This window comes from Lichenostomus cassidix, chromosome 4A (genome assembly GCF_008360975.1).
Source record: "Lichenostomus cassidix isolate B80296 chromosome 4A, HeHo_3.0, whole genome shotgun sequence".
NCBI classification, from domain to species: domain Eukaryota; kingdom Metazoa; phylum Chordata; class Aves; order Passeriformes; family Meliphagidae; genus Lichenostomus; species Lichenostomus cassidix.
The window spans coordinates 14,201,490-14,217,169 of record NC_139485.1 but is presented as its reverse complement, the minus strand read 5'-3'; the positions used below and the strand labels follow the sequence as shown (position 1 = coordinate 14,217,169).

General features: G+C 51.1%; 2 protein-coding genes and 1 long non-coding RNA gene across 6 annotated transcripts in view; 1 reads left to right on the top strand and 2 right to left on the bottom strand.

Annotated features, from left to right (window-relative positions):
- Positions 1-1,492: 1,492 nt before the first annotated feature.
- Positions 1,493-8,368, bottom strand: GPR174 (G protein-coupled receptor 174). Of its 3 annotated transcripts, none has more exons than XM_085060657.1 (3): positions 8,256-8,368; positions 6,832-6,898; positions 1,493-4,226 (listed from the first exon to the last, which is right to left on the bottom strand). In XM_085060657.1, the coding sequence occupies exon 3, from the start codon at positions 3,845-3,847 to the stop codon at positions 2,828-2,830; it is 1,020 nt and encodes a 339-aa protein (XP_084916783.1). In that variant the 5' UTR covers positions 3,848-4,226; positions 6,832-6,898; positions 8,256-8,368; the 3' UTR covers positions 1,493-2,827. The 3 variants fall into 3 exon arrangements, with proteins under 3 accessions (XP_084916783.1, XP_084916784.1, XP_084916785.1); XM_085060658.1 differs by lacking the exon at positions 8,256-8,368 and adding an exon at positions 7,074-8,245; XM_085060659.1 differs by lacking the exon at positions 6,832-6,898 and having other exon boundaries at positions 8,256-8,326.
- Positions 6,103-15,680, top strand: part of LOC146437551 (uncharacterized) — a 16,581-nt gene continuing 7,003 nt past the window's right edge. For both annotated transcript variants that reach the window (XR_014852275.1, XR_014852274.1), the window contains exon 1: positions 6,103-6,240. This is a non-coding gene — a long non-coding RNA (uncharacterized LOC146437551). The remainder of the gene's footprint in view (positions 6,241-15,680) is intronic.
- The window catches only part of LOC146437552 (putative P2Y purinoceptor 10), a 5,589-nt gene continuing 2,863 nt past the window's right edge, over positions 12,955-15,680 (bottom strand). The window contains exon 2 of the mRNA XM_085060654.1: positions 12,955-15,109. Within this exon, the coding sequence (XP_084916780.1) occupies positions 13,944-15,059 (1,116 nt within the window). The 5' untranslated portion in view covers positions 15,060-15,109 and the 3' untranslated portion in view covers positions 12,955-13,943. The remainder of the gene's footprint in view (positions 15,110-15,680) is intronic.

Below are 15,680 nucleotides of genomic sequence, written 5' to 3'. Positions count from 1 at the left end.
AGGGATTTCTGGGGGCTCAGGTTGATGGCCAGGCAGGTGGGTGGGCTCTGTCCCAACACACCCATCTTGCCAAGGCGTGAAGGGCAGGATGGGAAGGGAAGCAGGGCTGTGCTCCCACTGCTGTGCCAGCTGCCACGTGCAGTGCAGTTGTGAGTCTCAGCATGCACAGAAAAAGCCCCAAGGAAGCTGTTGTGTCTCTTCTCACGGGGACAGTGGCAGGGGAAGAGGTGGTGCCCGAGAGAGATGAGCTGTGGTGCAGCTGGTGCTGGGCTGGCAGTGTGGGGGAGGCGATGGAAATGGGGCAGAGTTGGGGCAGAGCCAGAGCTCTGCTTCCCCCTGACCCTGCCATCCTCACCCACCTTGTGCCATGTGTGAATAAGACTCCCAAAACACTCCCTGCTGGTTCTGCACAGCTCCAGCTCCCCTGGCATCCCTCAAACCACCCCTGGGGCTGCACTTGTGCCACGAGGGCTTTTCTTTGGGCATGAATTAAACCAGCATGAATTAAACCTGATTTTGTGCCCAAAAGCCACTTGTCACCTCAGCACAGAGCCAGCCTGGTGAGGGCACTGACAAAGCCCTCTGTGCTTTGCTGCTCAGGGATAACAACCCCTGGGGGAGGGATGCAACCTTCCTGCAGAATAAAGGGCTAGTGTGGAGGTTGGGGTTTTGTGTTCTCAGTTACATTCTCATTCAGATTCCCATTCCAGTGCTGCAGATTATTCAGATCATTTTAGAGATCCACAAAACATTCCGAGTTGGAAGGGACTCACAAGGATCACTGAGTCCAGCTCGTGGATCCTGAGACACTAAAAATACAGGGGCATGGCAAAAATACCCATGGCATGAAAATCCACCTCCTGGTGACCTAAGGAATATCTCAATTCTCCAGTTCTTGGTGGCAACATCACCAGGGCTGGGGAGACCTCAGTGTGACCCCAGCAGGTCCCACCTGGAGCAGAGGTGGCCTGGGGGAGAGCAGGGAGGTGTCCCCTGAATTCATCTCGTGTCACCAACCCCGACTATTGCAGCGACTTCCTGTAAAAAGAGATCATTAATTTGAATAAGCCCCATAGCTGTGAAGGTGCTGCCTGCACCCACGGGATTTGCTGGGTGGAAAACTTCAGCTGGTTGAGGTTTCTCTCACTGAACAATTTCTGAACTTCTGACACCACTTTATGTAACAGCTTTTTCCCCTCGGGAGCTAAAAGTGACTCTGGGGGGTTGGACAGGACCACCTTGCTGCCCTCCCATGGGGGCCAGAAAGGACAGGGATGGGCTGGATTCCAGCACTGGAGGAATTCCCATTGTCCTGGGAAATATGTCCCTTGGTTCTTCTCCTCAGTGCAAGAAAGAGGCTAAAATAATCTTGGAAAAGCATCTCAAATGTTCTGTAGGTGCTCAAGAGGCATCAAATCCAGGTACTGCCACATGTTCGTGTGTATTGGTGATGCAGCGGGGAGAGGGAGCCAAAAATTACATTTAAAAAACGTTTTTAGAAATGATTATTTTATTATATACAACAGGAACTATAAAAATAAATATTTTTTTTCATCACTGTGAATGTGCTTCGTGGTTTCCATGAATTATCAGTGCTTGCTCAGCCATCAGGCATTGGCTCAGATTCCTGTAGGAAAGAGGTGGTGGAGTTTTCTTTTATTGTATGAAAGAGCTTGTAAAAAGAAAAAAAAAAAATCCTGTGTTCTGACACTCTCTGGGCTTCACATAATTTTCCTACAATGTGTATTTTCCTTATATAAATTATAAAACAATATTTGCATAAATAAAAACTAATACTGTCAACAGTATTACGCTTCAAAATGTAACATTTCCAATGCTGACAGAAAAACAACATTTTACAAGAAGGTGCAAATGAAATACCAAGGTCAAGGCCAAAGTCTCTGTGGGTTGAATTTAAAGAAAATATTATTAAAAACACATCCACGTTTGAGCCTTTCTTAAAAATCTCCCGTGGCACCTTTGACTGTCCTTCCACGGAGTTCCCATTACAGGAAACTTTGGAAAGGTTTGGATTCTCTGTTTTAATCCTGCTGCTGTTAATGAGGAGTGGATGTGATGGCTGTGGGTCAGTTATCAGTGAAAAGGAAATAATTTGCCCCATTTCTGGTCAAAAGAGGACCTGAAAGGCTTGGAGGACACCTGGCTTGAATAAATACTCTCCAAGCACATTCCCATGGTTCAAACTTATCCAAGGCACAGCTCCAAACCTTGTCTTTCCATCCAGAAGTGGCAACTGATGGCAGAAAAATAGTGTGTGGAAGTTTCACTGCCTGTGTGATTTGGAGTGATGGCATTTGCTGCACCCCAAAATGAGGCTTCATTTATTCTTTAAATAGGAAATCCTTTGGGACCACCTTCTGCTCCTCACTCTGTGCTCAGCGTGGAGCAGACTCTTGGAACTCTCTGGAGAATCAGTCTCTGCTGGACTATGTTGTTCTTCACAAACAGAGAATATTGTGGCACACAGTAGTTTTTAGGATCAAATTCTTTCTGCACAGCAAGACCCCAACATCTTTGCTGCCTCTTGCACGCCCAGGACATGGCTGGGTGATGCCACAGGTGACAATGGGGCACGGTGTCACCTCTCCCATGGGCCTGTGACCTCCTGCTGCCCAGCTTAGGAATGGAACTGCTCTTATTTATATTCAGTGAAAATTTGCAACTGAAGCATGAAATCAACACATTTTTGGTCAGGTTTGGGTTTTTCAGGAGGAAGGTTGTTTCTTTATTCCAACCCACCCTGAAAGCAGAAGTTTTGAGTTGTTCTCAGCATCCTCATGGAAAAACCTGTGTCCAAGGCCACACTCTAATGAATATTGGAGATGCTGGCAGCTGTTGGGGAAGGGCAGCTGTAGTATTCCATGGTGTCCTCCCTGAGCACATCCCTGGAGTGCTTCCTGCCGTAGCCGAGGTGCTGCAGCTGGATGCTGTCCTGCAGCTCCTGCCTGGAGAAGCGTCTCCGGAACTCATCCGTGGTGAAGTAGTAGATGACAGGATCCACGCAGGAGTTGAGGCTGGCGAGGCACAAAGCCACGGCGTTGAACACCGAGATCTGCAGGCAGCCCGCCCGGATCTGCCTGGTTTTCACAAAGAAATCCAGCGGGAAGCTGATGTGATAAGGTACAAAGCAAATCAGGAACACCAGGGCGCAGGTGAGGATCATCTTTAAAGCCTTTTTCTTCTCGCCCAGGTCCCGGGAAGCGGAGTGACTCTCTTTTAGGGATAGGATTGTCTTCCAGGAGCAGTACACGATGATGAGCAGGGGGGTCACGAACCCCACCAACTCCCCTAGGGTCATCAGCGTGATGGAGGTGGGGAGGTCGAGTTCCTTGACGGGAAGATCCACGAAACAAGTGTTTGTATTATCCTGGTGCAGCCTGAGGAGTGGGAAAGGCAGGCAGCCCACACAGACCACCACCCAGCCTACCACGCTGATGTAGATGTCACAGATGCGCCTGCAGTCGCTGAATTTGAAGGGATGCATGAGGAACAGGTACCTCCTGACGCTGATGCACACCAAGAAGTAGATGCTGGCGTACATATTGACATACTTCAGGTAGAAGCAGAGCATGCAGAGACCTCCCCCGAACTCCCAGGTGCCTGTCAGGTAGTAAAAAATCCTCAGGGGCAAGGACAGCAGCTGTGATAAGTCAGCAATGGCTAAATTGATCATAAATATCACAGCCCTTTTAGTCTCCTTCATGTATCCATAGAAGACCCACAAGGCCAGGGTGTTCCCAATGAGCCCAGGGATCAGGATCACGGTGTAGGTGATGGCGTAGTAGGGCTTGAGGTCTGTCTCATGGCAGCTGGAGCTGTTGGTCATGGTTGTGCTCCAGCTCTGTGCTCAGCCCTGGCACCATAACGTGTCCATCCCGCCTGTCCTGCAGCCAGGGGGACTCAGGCTCCACAGGGAACAGTCCAGCCCTGGAATCCGTGTGGGATTCTCCAGTCAGCAGCTCATCGAGGGAAGTTTTGACATGGGGGGAGTTAATTCAAGTCCTGCCCTTGTGCTCTGCTCATGCTCTTGGTCAGAGCTTGCTGTGCTCACCTGCAGGGTGGGCAGGAGGGATCCACAGAGGGAAAAGCATCGCCATGTGCCCGAGTGGGCAGCTCCTCACCACAGCTGTGCCCCTGTCACCTTTTGGGTGGCATTTCAGCCTCTTCTCTCAACACAGGAATTCGACAGCAACGTGGCCCTGCAGCTGGAAGACAGAAAGGTGCAGTTGGAGCATTGTTGGGAGACAGGGGTGGAACAGAGCAAGAGTTCTGGGGGAGCTGGAAAGAGCTGGAGCATCTCTCCAGCAGAAACCTAGGTGGCTTTGGTGGTGGTCAGCTCTTCTGCTGCCCAGCAAGCACCACGCCCTGTCCAGTGGAGGTGCAAACCCACCAAGGAATAAACAGAAATGGTGTTCATGTTGTGCTCCAAAGCCAGGGGTGTTGGTTTTCCTGTGTCCAAGCACGTGGTCAATGCTGAGATGCTCTGGTGAGCACCAGACCTGCCTCCTCCCTCACTGGGGATGCTCTCACCTCCCACAGCCTCCTGAGGGGAACATTCCCCTGACCTTCCCAGGAAAGCCCTCACAGGTTCCCACCCTCCCTGGCTGCAGGTGACAGAAGGAAATCTGCTCCTTGTGTAACACATGTGGCACTGAAACCTTGTCCCTGTGCAGCCACTGTGCCCCAGGGTGCAAGTGCCAGGTCAGTGTCTTTCACCAAACCAGGAGAAACTTTATGATTTCACTTTTATAAACAGAACATAACCCATCCTTTGCAGAGCTACCTGCATTTGATCCATTTTGACTTTATCACAGCTGCTTTTTCTAAGCCTTTCCTTACCCATGGTGCACATCTGGGGCTGTTGGTAATACCAGGAATGGCACTAAGGAGGCTGGAGGTGGATTTTATTTTAAATTGTTTGCAAGGCAAACAGGTGATGTTATCTGAATGTGTCAGACACAAAAACCTCAGACAGATCTGATAAATCCAGAGGAAAGTCAAATCTCTGCCCAAACCCTCTCAGGTTTGTCTTTGGCTTCCACATGAAGAATTATCCTGTAGGCAAACGTGGGAAAAATTTGTAGGTACAAACCCAGATGCCAAAGGCACATTTGCTTAATGTAAAAGTTCTAATTTTTTTAATTTAATTTTTGAAATTTTCATTTTAAAGGTAAAATGACATCCTGCTGCAGTCCCTGCTGGGTTTTTTCCAATGCTTAGGTAAAAAATGTGAACATTTATTAATGATGCTCAACACTTGCTCATGTGATGGCTCTGAAACTTTGAAGTAGTTTTGGGTGGAAACAGAAAATCTGCTACAAGAGGAAATGTGGCTATTTTTGTATTTTCTCTCACCAAGGAGACTGTGATGTCTTCCTTCCTTCTAGAGAGGGAGCATCTCACCCAACCAGTGGAGTAAAATGGGTCATTAAATGATCCTGTTATGCTTCAGAAGTCACAATTAATAATCTTTTCATTTTCATAATTTTTTTAAAATTAATTTAAACTAGCTTGTCTTTCCTCTCACCTGGTAGCTGGGCTCCTGTCACCCACTCAGGAAGACTCAATCATGCTCCTTTTCCTCTGGCTGCATTCCCAGGTGGCAAATCCCACCTTACCTCCTCCTCTGAGCCATGGGACACACAGGGAGAAGGACAAGGTGCAGCCCCAGCCCTTCCCCACATGCACTTCATATTTTTTCCTGCTGCTCCCCAACTCCTGCCCTTCCCCATCCCCACTGCACAGCAACTTCCCTGGAGCTCCATTCCCTGCTCCCTCCAGCCTGGCCCTGGGGCAAGGGTGAAGCACTTGCAGCACTTTCTGCCTGTCCCCGAGGTGTCCCCAAGGCCAGCTGAAGGTGGGGAGCAGCGAGGGGGCTCAGCCAGGGCAGCTAGAGGCACCCTCGGGGCTGGGGAGGGGGAGTGAAAACTCAGCAGTGTGAGAAACGGCGCTCTGGAAATCCCGAGCAGCAACATCACACAGTTCAGCCCTGTGTGATAGCTGAAAGCCAGCAGGATGCTAAAAAAAATCTCCAGAAAGAGGAAATTTGGGTTAGCATGCTCTGTGCTCGCTTCCCCTAGCTTTGAGGGGGTGGGTGAGAGACTTTCCACAGGCACAAGCTCCTTCTTCCCGTGAACAGCTTTCCCCCTGATTTTTCCAAGGGGACCACCCCAGTCAGCCGCTGGATGAAGATTTGTGCTTAACGAGTCAGAGCAGCAGGTAAGAGCTGCACCCAGCCTGAAATCAGCTTGTCAGAGCTGGCTGCATCCTGGCTGAAGCATTTTCCATGTGTGGAGGGCACCTGTGTATCCATGAGCTCCAGGAGAACACTGCAGGAGCTGGGGATGTGGGGCAGCCCCTCTCACTGGGCATGGGTGGCTCTGCCCCACACCCTCAGCAGAGCTCATCACCTCAGCAGAGCTCAGGCTCCTCGCCTGAAGGTGCTGGGAGGTGTCCAGGCAAATGTGGATCCTGGGGGTTTTACCCCACAGCAGCTCTTAAACCCTGCTGGGTGGGAAAAGCTGTGAAAGCAGCTCCTGGCTGGGCTGGTTTTGGGTGCTGTTCCTGCTGCCTGGAACCCTCTGGGATCTGCCAACACCTCCTGCTCCTCCCCAGAGCCAGCTGAAGGATCAGCCTGGATGGATCCTCCACTGATCCCTCCTCCTGCTGCTGGCCCAGGTGAGCTGGGGGTGCTCAGTCCCCCCATGTTCAGGGTGGGGATGTGTTTAAAGAACACATCAAACCTGTGCCAGGGGTGCCAGGGGTGCCAGGGGCCCAGCAGCAGCACCCTGCTGTCCCCTGCTCACTTACCCTCCTGGGGGAGCTGGGCTGGGCTCTGCCTGGCACCTCTCTCGTGTTTTCCCTTCTCCTCCACAGCCTAAAATAAAAGCAGAACATGCACAGGGGAAACATCAAATGGAAATTCAGTTTCCTGTGCAAGCGGAGGTGGGGTGAGGGTGGCTCTGTCCCTCCAAAGGGGCTCTGTGGGGAGGGGACAGCTGGCCAGGGGTGGCCTGAGCTTCTCCCAGTGCCCACTTTGTTCTCTGGCTCACCTGAAGTGCTGCTGTCCTGCTTTGGCAGGAAGTAGAATTTACAAGGTATTAACTGAAAATAGAATCGATAAACCCAGAACCTGAATGTTGCATGGGGTTGGGTTTTTGTTCTTTTAACAAATGAGAGGAAGAGGCTTCTCTGCCTTGATGCAGTTTCCTGGTAGATATTGGGGATTTATATCTTTCTCCATAGGAGTGATGTTGCCCCTTGCTGTGCTAACTAAATTCCAAGAATATGCAGGAAAAAATAAATGCTCTGGTTCGATGCCATGTGAAATACTCTGCTTTCGCCTCTTAATCCTTTGCAAAAGCTCTTGTCCTCCTTTGTTAATATTTATCCTGGCTAAGAAGGAAAATAACCCAGAGCAGCAGTGCTGTGTGTCAGCCTAATCCCCCACACTCCTTCTCCCTTCCCAGCCCACCCTGATGTCCCTGGGAGATGTTTCTGGCACCAAAGTTGTGAGTTTTCCCCCCAAACCATCGGCACACAACTCCTAGGGATGCACAGCCGTGTCCCTGTCCTGGGATAACCCTGTCTTCTTCCTGCCTGGTTCTTGCAATTAAATAGAAAAGGGCCCATGGAGAATCAGTGTGGTACCACTTGGGAAAATCCATGGGACAGATAGAGTGAGAAAAAACCCAGGAAAACGTGGAGCGGAGAGAGAATTGGGTCAGTTATCCCTGTGCAGGGGGGATGTGGCTGTGTGGCCTCAGAGGCTCTTACAGATCTGTCCCATCCCAGGCAGTGCTGGGTTTGCAAAGGCTGAGAATCACTGGAGTCTGTGTAAATCCTTAAATTCAGCTGCTCACACAGTGGTAGCAGCAAAAAACACAGCTTGAAACTTCAAGGCTGGGTGTTTTAGCTTCAGCCATCCCCTCCTCTCCCTCAGATGCTCAGAGCACGCCATGGGCACACACAGGAGCTCTTCAATACATGAATTATGAGCTCCCTACCTATTCCTGGGCTTCCTCTGCATCTCCTCGCTTCTCCCTATTTACTCTGGGAGTTATACCAGGTCCGTGGTGAGGGCAGGACCCCCAGCTCTCCCTGGGCTGTCCCATCCCCTCTCAGCACTCCCGGCAGAGCCGCACCAAATATTCATCGCAATAACCAAAAAAAGCCGAACATAACCCCCCCAGCCTGAACCGAAGGTCACTGGGATAGAGGAATTCCAGCCCTACCTTTGCTGGCCTGGAGGCTGCCCCGGTGTGTCCCCACAGCAGGTCCCCCAGCAGGTCCCACAGCAGGTCCCTCCCTCCCTCGCTGTGCAAAGCAAAAGTGCAAGTGCTGGGGAGCGGCTGCGCCGTGGGGAGCAGGAAGGACACACCAGAGCCCCTGTGGTGCTGCTTTGGGGTGTCACTGCCTGGGACACTGCCTGGAGTAATCTGTTTTCCTTCTCTTTTTGAGGTTTAGGGATGTTTGTGAAGGTGCTGATGGTCTCAGGGTGTTCTGGTGGCTGTCGTGGTCTCGGGGTGCTTTGGGAGGTGTCGCTGAGCTTGGTGTCACCCCAGTCGCTGCTGCTGCTGCCAGAGGTAGCTTTAGGGGGGTTGACCTCTCAGCTTGACCCCTCACAGAGCCCCTCTGTGACAGGCACAGAGGTGAGGGAATGAGAGGATTCACCATTATTTTCCTTGCCTCTCTCCCGGGTGTTTTCACCCCAGTGCTGCACTCCCTGCACCCACTGCTTTCGGGAGCTTTAGGATCTCCCTGAAGCTCACTGTGGGCACGTTTGGACTCCCTAAAAGCAGCGAGTTCTCCGTGGTCATCATTATCTTATTCAGGGGATTCCCACAGCTCTCATGGAGCAAATCAGGGTGAGAGCCAAGGGTTCTTCTTTTACAAACATGCCATGAAGTGGTGTCACCCACGGCCACATCCCTGGGCCACCCTGGTCCCTGGCCATCGGCAGAGGGCAGAGCTGGCTGCGCTTTGAGCTTGACACGCAGCACTTCCCTCCTTATCCAGCGGAGGACTCCAGCTCCAGGAACATCAACGAGAATTCTTGTTAAGATCAAGAGGGAGCAACGATTTTTTTGGTTAATTTGAAAAAAGGGGCTTTTAAAACCATTTCCAGAGAAGTTCTAAAGGGATTTTTAACTTTTTAAATTTGCATTTGTTCATTTTTCTTACACGCCTTCCCAGGAGAACAGCATACATTTATACATATATATATATGTATATATATATATATATATATATATATATATATATATATATATATATATATATATGTATATATATATATATATATATATAGTGCCTTGACTTGTGGAGAAGGTTCCAGCTCTGTGAAGGGTCACACAGCAGTGAGGTGTCCCCACTGCCTTGTCCCCAGCCCAGCATCACACACCTGCAGCAGGTACCAAGGTATTGGTGCCACCTAATTCTTTCAAGCATCACTGAGTTATTTGTAAAAAAATCCAGTTTGTAAATAATTTGTAAGTAGTTTCAATTCCAATAATTCAAATTCCAATTTGGGGTTTGTAGCTCTCTATACTCCTTTTTATTGTGGTTTATAGCATATTAATGTCTCTTACAGCCTTTGTCACCCTGTGGTGGCCCAGCCCCTCTCTAAGGCTCTGTGGATCACATCTCCCAAAAATGCAGCTGTTGCCTGTTCCAGCAGCTGATGCTCCTGCTGGCTAAAGCTTCCAGCTTTATTTTAAAACTGCTGATGGGCTTTAATTAATGTGGGAGCCAAAGCTTTCAGCACTGTGGGATCTCCTCCTCAGAGTTGTCCCCGTGGTGCAGGGCTGGATTTTGGGCTGATGCTTTTGGTGGGGTTGGGGTTTGGGGTTTAAATGGGGCTCGTTGGTGTTGTGCTCTCACTGAGCCCTCAGTGGAGGATGCTGCCTCAGCTCACGTCAGTCCTGGGGTGTTTCCCTAATTTCAGCAGGATCTGGGATGTGAAACTTTCCCAGCACCTCCCAGCAGCTGCCTCTGCTGTGCTCTCATTTATTTCCTCTCCCTCACCCCAAAATGGTGTGGTGTGACACCTGGGGGTCCCCAGGCTCTGCCCCTGCTCCACAAGCATTTCCCTGTGTCACCCTGTCACCTCCCTGCCTCCCACAAGGATCGAGTGGGATGGTTTGGAAGTGACTTTAATGGACAATAACATTGAGGGCAGTCCCACGAATCATCAAAGATGGGCTTGGGGATGGACTTCTTTTCTTTTCCCACTCCAACACACCATGGATTCTCTGCTCCACTTCCACTCCCACAGCAGTCAATCTGGCTATCAGGAGATCTTGGAGCTGGGCAACAAATAAAAAAGATATTTAACAGAATAAGATAAAATTTTAAAATTATATTTTTCTCTTGTATTATTTATATTTTTATCTTTACTGACATTTTTATCTTATAAGAATTGGAAGATTTCAGTTTATCTGAGCTTGTGCTTCATGACCTTGCAGGAGCTCCTCAGAGAGAACCAGCTGAGGCCTTTCTGATCTGCACTGCCTGTCTTTAATAGAAATAATTCCTGGGAATAGGTTGTCTGTCTGCTCTGCACACGGCTGGGCACATCCCGGGGGAAGGGAGTGTGTCTGGAAAGGAGGAGCAGGCACAGGTCCATGGATGCAGCTCCTGGCATCAGCAGGGCTCACATGGAGCCAGGGGTGCAGCCGTGCTGCTGACACCAGGCTGAGGGCTAAAAACTGCTGGATTTTCCTGCCCTGTGTGCCTGCAGCAGGGAATTTTCATTAAAAACCAAAAAATCCCTGCTGAAGGAGCAGGGCTGAGCGATGGCGTGGCAGCGCCTGCTGGGAAGGATGTGCTGGCTGTGCAGGGATGAGGCTTTGGCTGCTCCTTGGAATGCTGAGCACCCTTCCAGTGCTGAATGCTGCCATGGCATCCTCACAGAATTCCCAAATCCTCTCCCCTGTGCCCTGAACAGGACCCTGGAGCATGTCCTGGACACACCTGGGGCTGTCCCACCTCACCTTGAGATCTGGGCTTTGCAGGGTGTTGCTGGCTGAGCAAACAAATAAAAAATTGGATTAGAGTCTGATGAAATCATGGCTGTCTGGAAAAAGGCTCCCTGGCTTGGACAACCACTCCCTGGCTCAGCTGGGTTTGAAGCAGCAAAATTCTCTTTCAGTGCGTTGGAGTTGTGCTCAGGATTGGAGTTGTTGGTGTTTGTTCCTTTGCCAGGGACAGCATTTCCCCTCTCCAGCACGAGGTGGGTGGGTGGAGAAGCTGCTCCTTGCCAGCAGTGGTGCCAAAAATCAGGAGAGGAGTCTGAGGCTCAGTGGTGAGGGCTCCACAGAGGCTGAGTGGTTTTCCAGAGGCAAAGTCACTTTGGGGCTGGACTGGAAGCATGAGGTCATGGAGGGAGGATAAAGGTATTTTTAGAGAGGAGAAAAGTAGCTTCCCTCCCTCCCTGTGGGGCCCTAGAAAGTGTCGTGCAAAGGACAGCCTGGATACTCCCAAGGACTGCATGATTTTAGGGATATGTAAGTGTAAGGTTGGATGGGATATTGGGAAAAAATTGTTCCCTATGAGGGTGGGGAGGCCCTGGCACTGAGAAGCTGTGGCTGCCCCTGGATCCCTGGAAGTGTCCAGGGCCAGGCTGGACAAGTCTTGGAGCAACCTGGGATAGTGGAAGGTGTCCCTGCCCATGGCAGGAGGTGGAATGGGATGAGCTTTAAGGTCCCTCCCAACCCAAACCATTCCATGATGATCCTATGGCTGATAAAACAGGAGGCTGGCAGGCATTGGAAGGGCAGGAAGCACCAGCCTGTGCTGGAAAAGGACGTTCATTCAGGGATTGATTTACAGAAAGCCCAGAAAATTCCTTGCTATCCAGAGCATCCAACTCAGCAAGGGATTTTTCCGCTGTATTTCCAGTGCCTGAGGCAGGGATAGCCTGAAGGGAGCATTTGCTGTTGAGTCTCCACGTGACAGCTCAGTGAGAGTTTTGGGTTTGCTTTCTCTTTTCCTGTCCTCTGTTTGGAAGGGGGAAGCTGCCGAAATGTCAGAAAAGCAAAGTGCAAACAAACTGGCAAAGTCCCAGTGGGAACTGGAGCTACTGGGAAACCTGGAGCTGGTGCTGCCAGTAAGGTCAGAGCCACAATCCAGGATTTGCTGCTGGTCAGGAGGGCTCATAAATGACCTGTCTGTGGTCATTGAGAGCCACCTGGATGTCCAGCCCAGCTCCTCAGGGTTGTGCCATTCCCAAAACACCCGGGCAAAGCCACAATCCTGGTGCAGATCCTGGTGCTGTGGGTTGTGCTGTCTGTGGGAGCTGCCCGGAGCCAGTCCCAGCATCAGTGAGGTTTTCTTGGGTTTCCTGTTTTGCCTCTGCACGCTGCTGGGTTTGGGCCATCTGAAACAGCATTTTTCCAGCTCTGAAAGCTCTTTTTTCCCCCCCAAGCAAACAAGGAAAACATGGCCTTTTGTTATTTATATTTTTTTATGAAAGGAGGAGGAGATTTGGGACAGAATAAGCCCCAGGGCAGTGTTTTTCTGCCTGTTCCCGGGGTTTTCTGCCTGTCTCTGGCACACTTTAAGTACCAAAGCAAATTGCTCCGGGTTGTCTGGATCTCCCATCTGCTCTCCCCATCCAGCTTCAGCACTGTGTGGATAAACCACCACCCATTCCGTGCTTCCCAGAAACACTGCTCGGGGTGGAAATGTGCATCCAATCATGCGAAAAGCTGTTTTCTATCAACCCCTCTCTGCCTACGTTTACTTATAGAATTCCCTGAGGGTTTTCTGGGAGGAGAAAACCTCAGAAACCCTGCCCTGGCCACTGTTTGAGGCCTCTCTGAACCCCAGACTGGGGTGTCCCCCCCCAAATTGTGTCACTGCTCTGAGAGCAGATGTGGGGCATAATGAGAATATTTCCAAGCACTTAAAATAATACTCCTGAAGCTAAAATGCACATTGGGATCATTTTATTTCCTCAGAGTTTGAAGCTTTCAGGGTGTATTGAAGTCAGTTTTGTAAATTTTCTCAGTACCCAGTGAGGGCTGGGATGATTTCTGGTGTTCAAAGCAAAACTGAAGGTTTGGATAACATCTTAATTTGCAACCACAGGTGTCAGCAACATGACAAATAACACAAGACTCCCCAAAAACAACACAAGAGACACCAACAGCAAGTCCCTGTTTTTGCAGCTCACAACATATCTCTGTGTTAATGTGATCTGGGAGGGTCACATCTCCCTCTGTGCTTGTGGCACATCCAACACCCTATTCATCCCCCCACAACCAGCTGAGCTCCTGCAGCTCCCAGGAGCCAGCTGGATCTCTTTGCTCAGCTCTGGGTGCCTTTTCCAGCAGCTTGAGCTGAGTCCAGTTTGTTTGAACCCTCCCTGTAACACTGGTGTGATGGAGGTTAACACTCTTTGCTCAGTATATGTTGGTACAGTTACAGTCTTGCAGTCCAGATGAGGCTGGATTGGATCTGGGTGATGGATTTTTGTGGTGGAAAGAGGTTCAGTTTCTATGGAAATAATGAATTGGCCTGGTGTGAGCATGGTGGATGCTCCAGGTGATGGTGGCTGTAGGTATCCATGGGGATAAAACTCCTAGAGCTGTGGCAAGGCTGAGCCACTCGCTCACACCTCAGGGTTCAGAAGGATTCCCAAAACTGGCAAATATGCAGAAGCACAGAAACACCTGAATTGAGGCGCCTGAACCCACTGCAGTTCAGCACAGGAGAAACTTCCTGGCAGCAACAATGGCTTTGGAGGAGATGGAAGGCAACAGTCCCCAGCAGCAACAACGCCACCAGCAAACCTTTTGGCATGACAACTTATGGATCAGGTCCTGGACACACAAGGACAACTCCAGCCATATTTGGAGAGCAGAGCAGTCCCCACCACAGCTCTGAGAAGCGCCTGCACAGCCAGGGCTGGCTGATGCTCACGAGATGGACTCCAGCAGCAGCTCATCGGGCGGCACAGCGGGGATATCCATGCTGTTGATTTGGCCAAAGAACTTGGGGAGAGACCAGAACTTGAGGCGGGGGAGATTCCTCTTCCTGACGCGGATGTCGTGGGCAGTGTCGGTGCCGGAGGCACTGCTCCTCCGGGCTGGCAGCCGAGCCCTCAGCGCCACGCAGCCGTGGCGCAGCAGCTGCGCCTGGAACTCGGAGGTCATGAAGTAGTAGAGGACAGGGTCCAGGCAGCAGTTGAGGCTGGCCAGGCACAGGGAGATGGGGTGGAAGCGCAGGGCGCTCCAGTGCACAGCGCAGTCCCGGATGATGTTCTCGATCACCATCATGAAGAAGGGGAAGTTGATGTGGTAGGGGGTGAAGCAGATGAAGAAGACGGCGGCGCACATGAGGACCATCCTCAGGGCCTTGCGCTTCTCGCCGGCGTCCTGCAGCGCCGTGGGGCCTTCCCTCAGGGAATGCCACATCCTCCACGTGCACCAGGCGATGGTGCCGAAGGGGACAACGAAGCCAAACAGCTCGGCCACCGTCACCAGCGCGATGGCAGCCCCAGGGCTGAGCTGCTTCACGCCCAGGTCCGAGAAGCAGCTGTTGATGGAGTTGGACAGGGCTGGGCTCCTGACGATGATGAGGGGCAGGCAGGCAGCCCCCACCAGGAGCCAGACCAGGGCGCTGATGGCAGCGTCGTAGCGGCGCTTCCAGCCCTTGGCCTTGAAGGGGTGCAGCAGGAACAGGTACCGCTGGATGCTGATGCAGCTCAGGAAGCAGATGCTGGCGTACATGTTGAGGTACTTCAGGTAGAAGCAGACCTGGCACAGGAAACTCCCGAAGGGCCAGGTGTGGTTGATGTAGTAGTAAGTCCGCAGAGGCAGCGACAGGACGTGGGCCAGGTCAGCCACAGCCAGGTTGATCATGAAGATGACAGCTTTGCTCTTCCTGCTGATGAAGCGGCACAGCACCCACAGGGCAGCACTGTTGGCCAGAAGCCCCGGGATGAAGATGAGGGTGTAGGTGGTGGCGTAGAGAGTGGACTGGAAGGACATCTGGGGGTGGGAACAGTTCCCAGAGGACACGTTGCTCTCCATCCTGGCTGGGTCTCTTCGCTCATGGGGCAGTCACGGCAGGGGGAGGTGTTCTGGAGTGGGGAAAAAGATGCTGTAAAGCCAAAACCTCTTCATGGAGTAAACGCACTTTAGGACAGAACAGTAAGCTGTGTGTAGGTGGATGTGCAATATTTGTATTGGGAAGGGTGATCCCACTCCCAGGGAGTGATTCCAGGCATCCTCCACCCTCTCCTTTCAGAGGTGCCCTGCAGGATCTCGTGAGATGCCCCAATTACACTGAATGCACTGAGCTCTGTAACATCTGAGCTCTGTAACATCTGAGCTCTGTAACATCCATCTCTTTATTGCCAGAGAGCTTCTGCAGCTCCCCAGGTTTTTCAGAGCCACTTTTATTTCATCAAGTTTTCCACCAAACCCTGTCAAATTGGTGCTCTACATCTACAAGCAATTTCAGCTGGCCTGCAAATAAATAGGGATTTGAAATGGATTTAGGCATCGCCTTTGCAGATCCGTGCAGATTCCTGCTGATGTGAATCGGCAGTAAAGGCAATAATTAACATCCCCAGGCAGCTGAGGCCAGGAGAGAGCTGCAGACAGATCCATCAGCTCTGGCTCCAGAGCTAAGGCTGGATTTATAAGTTA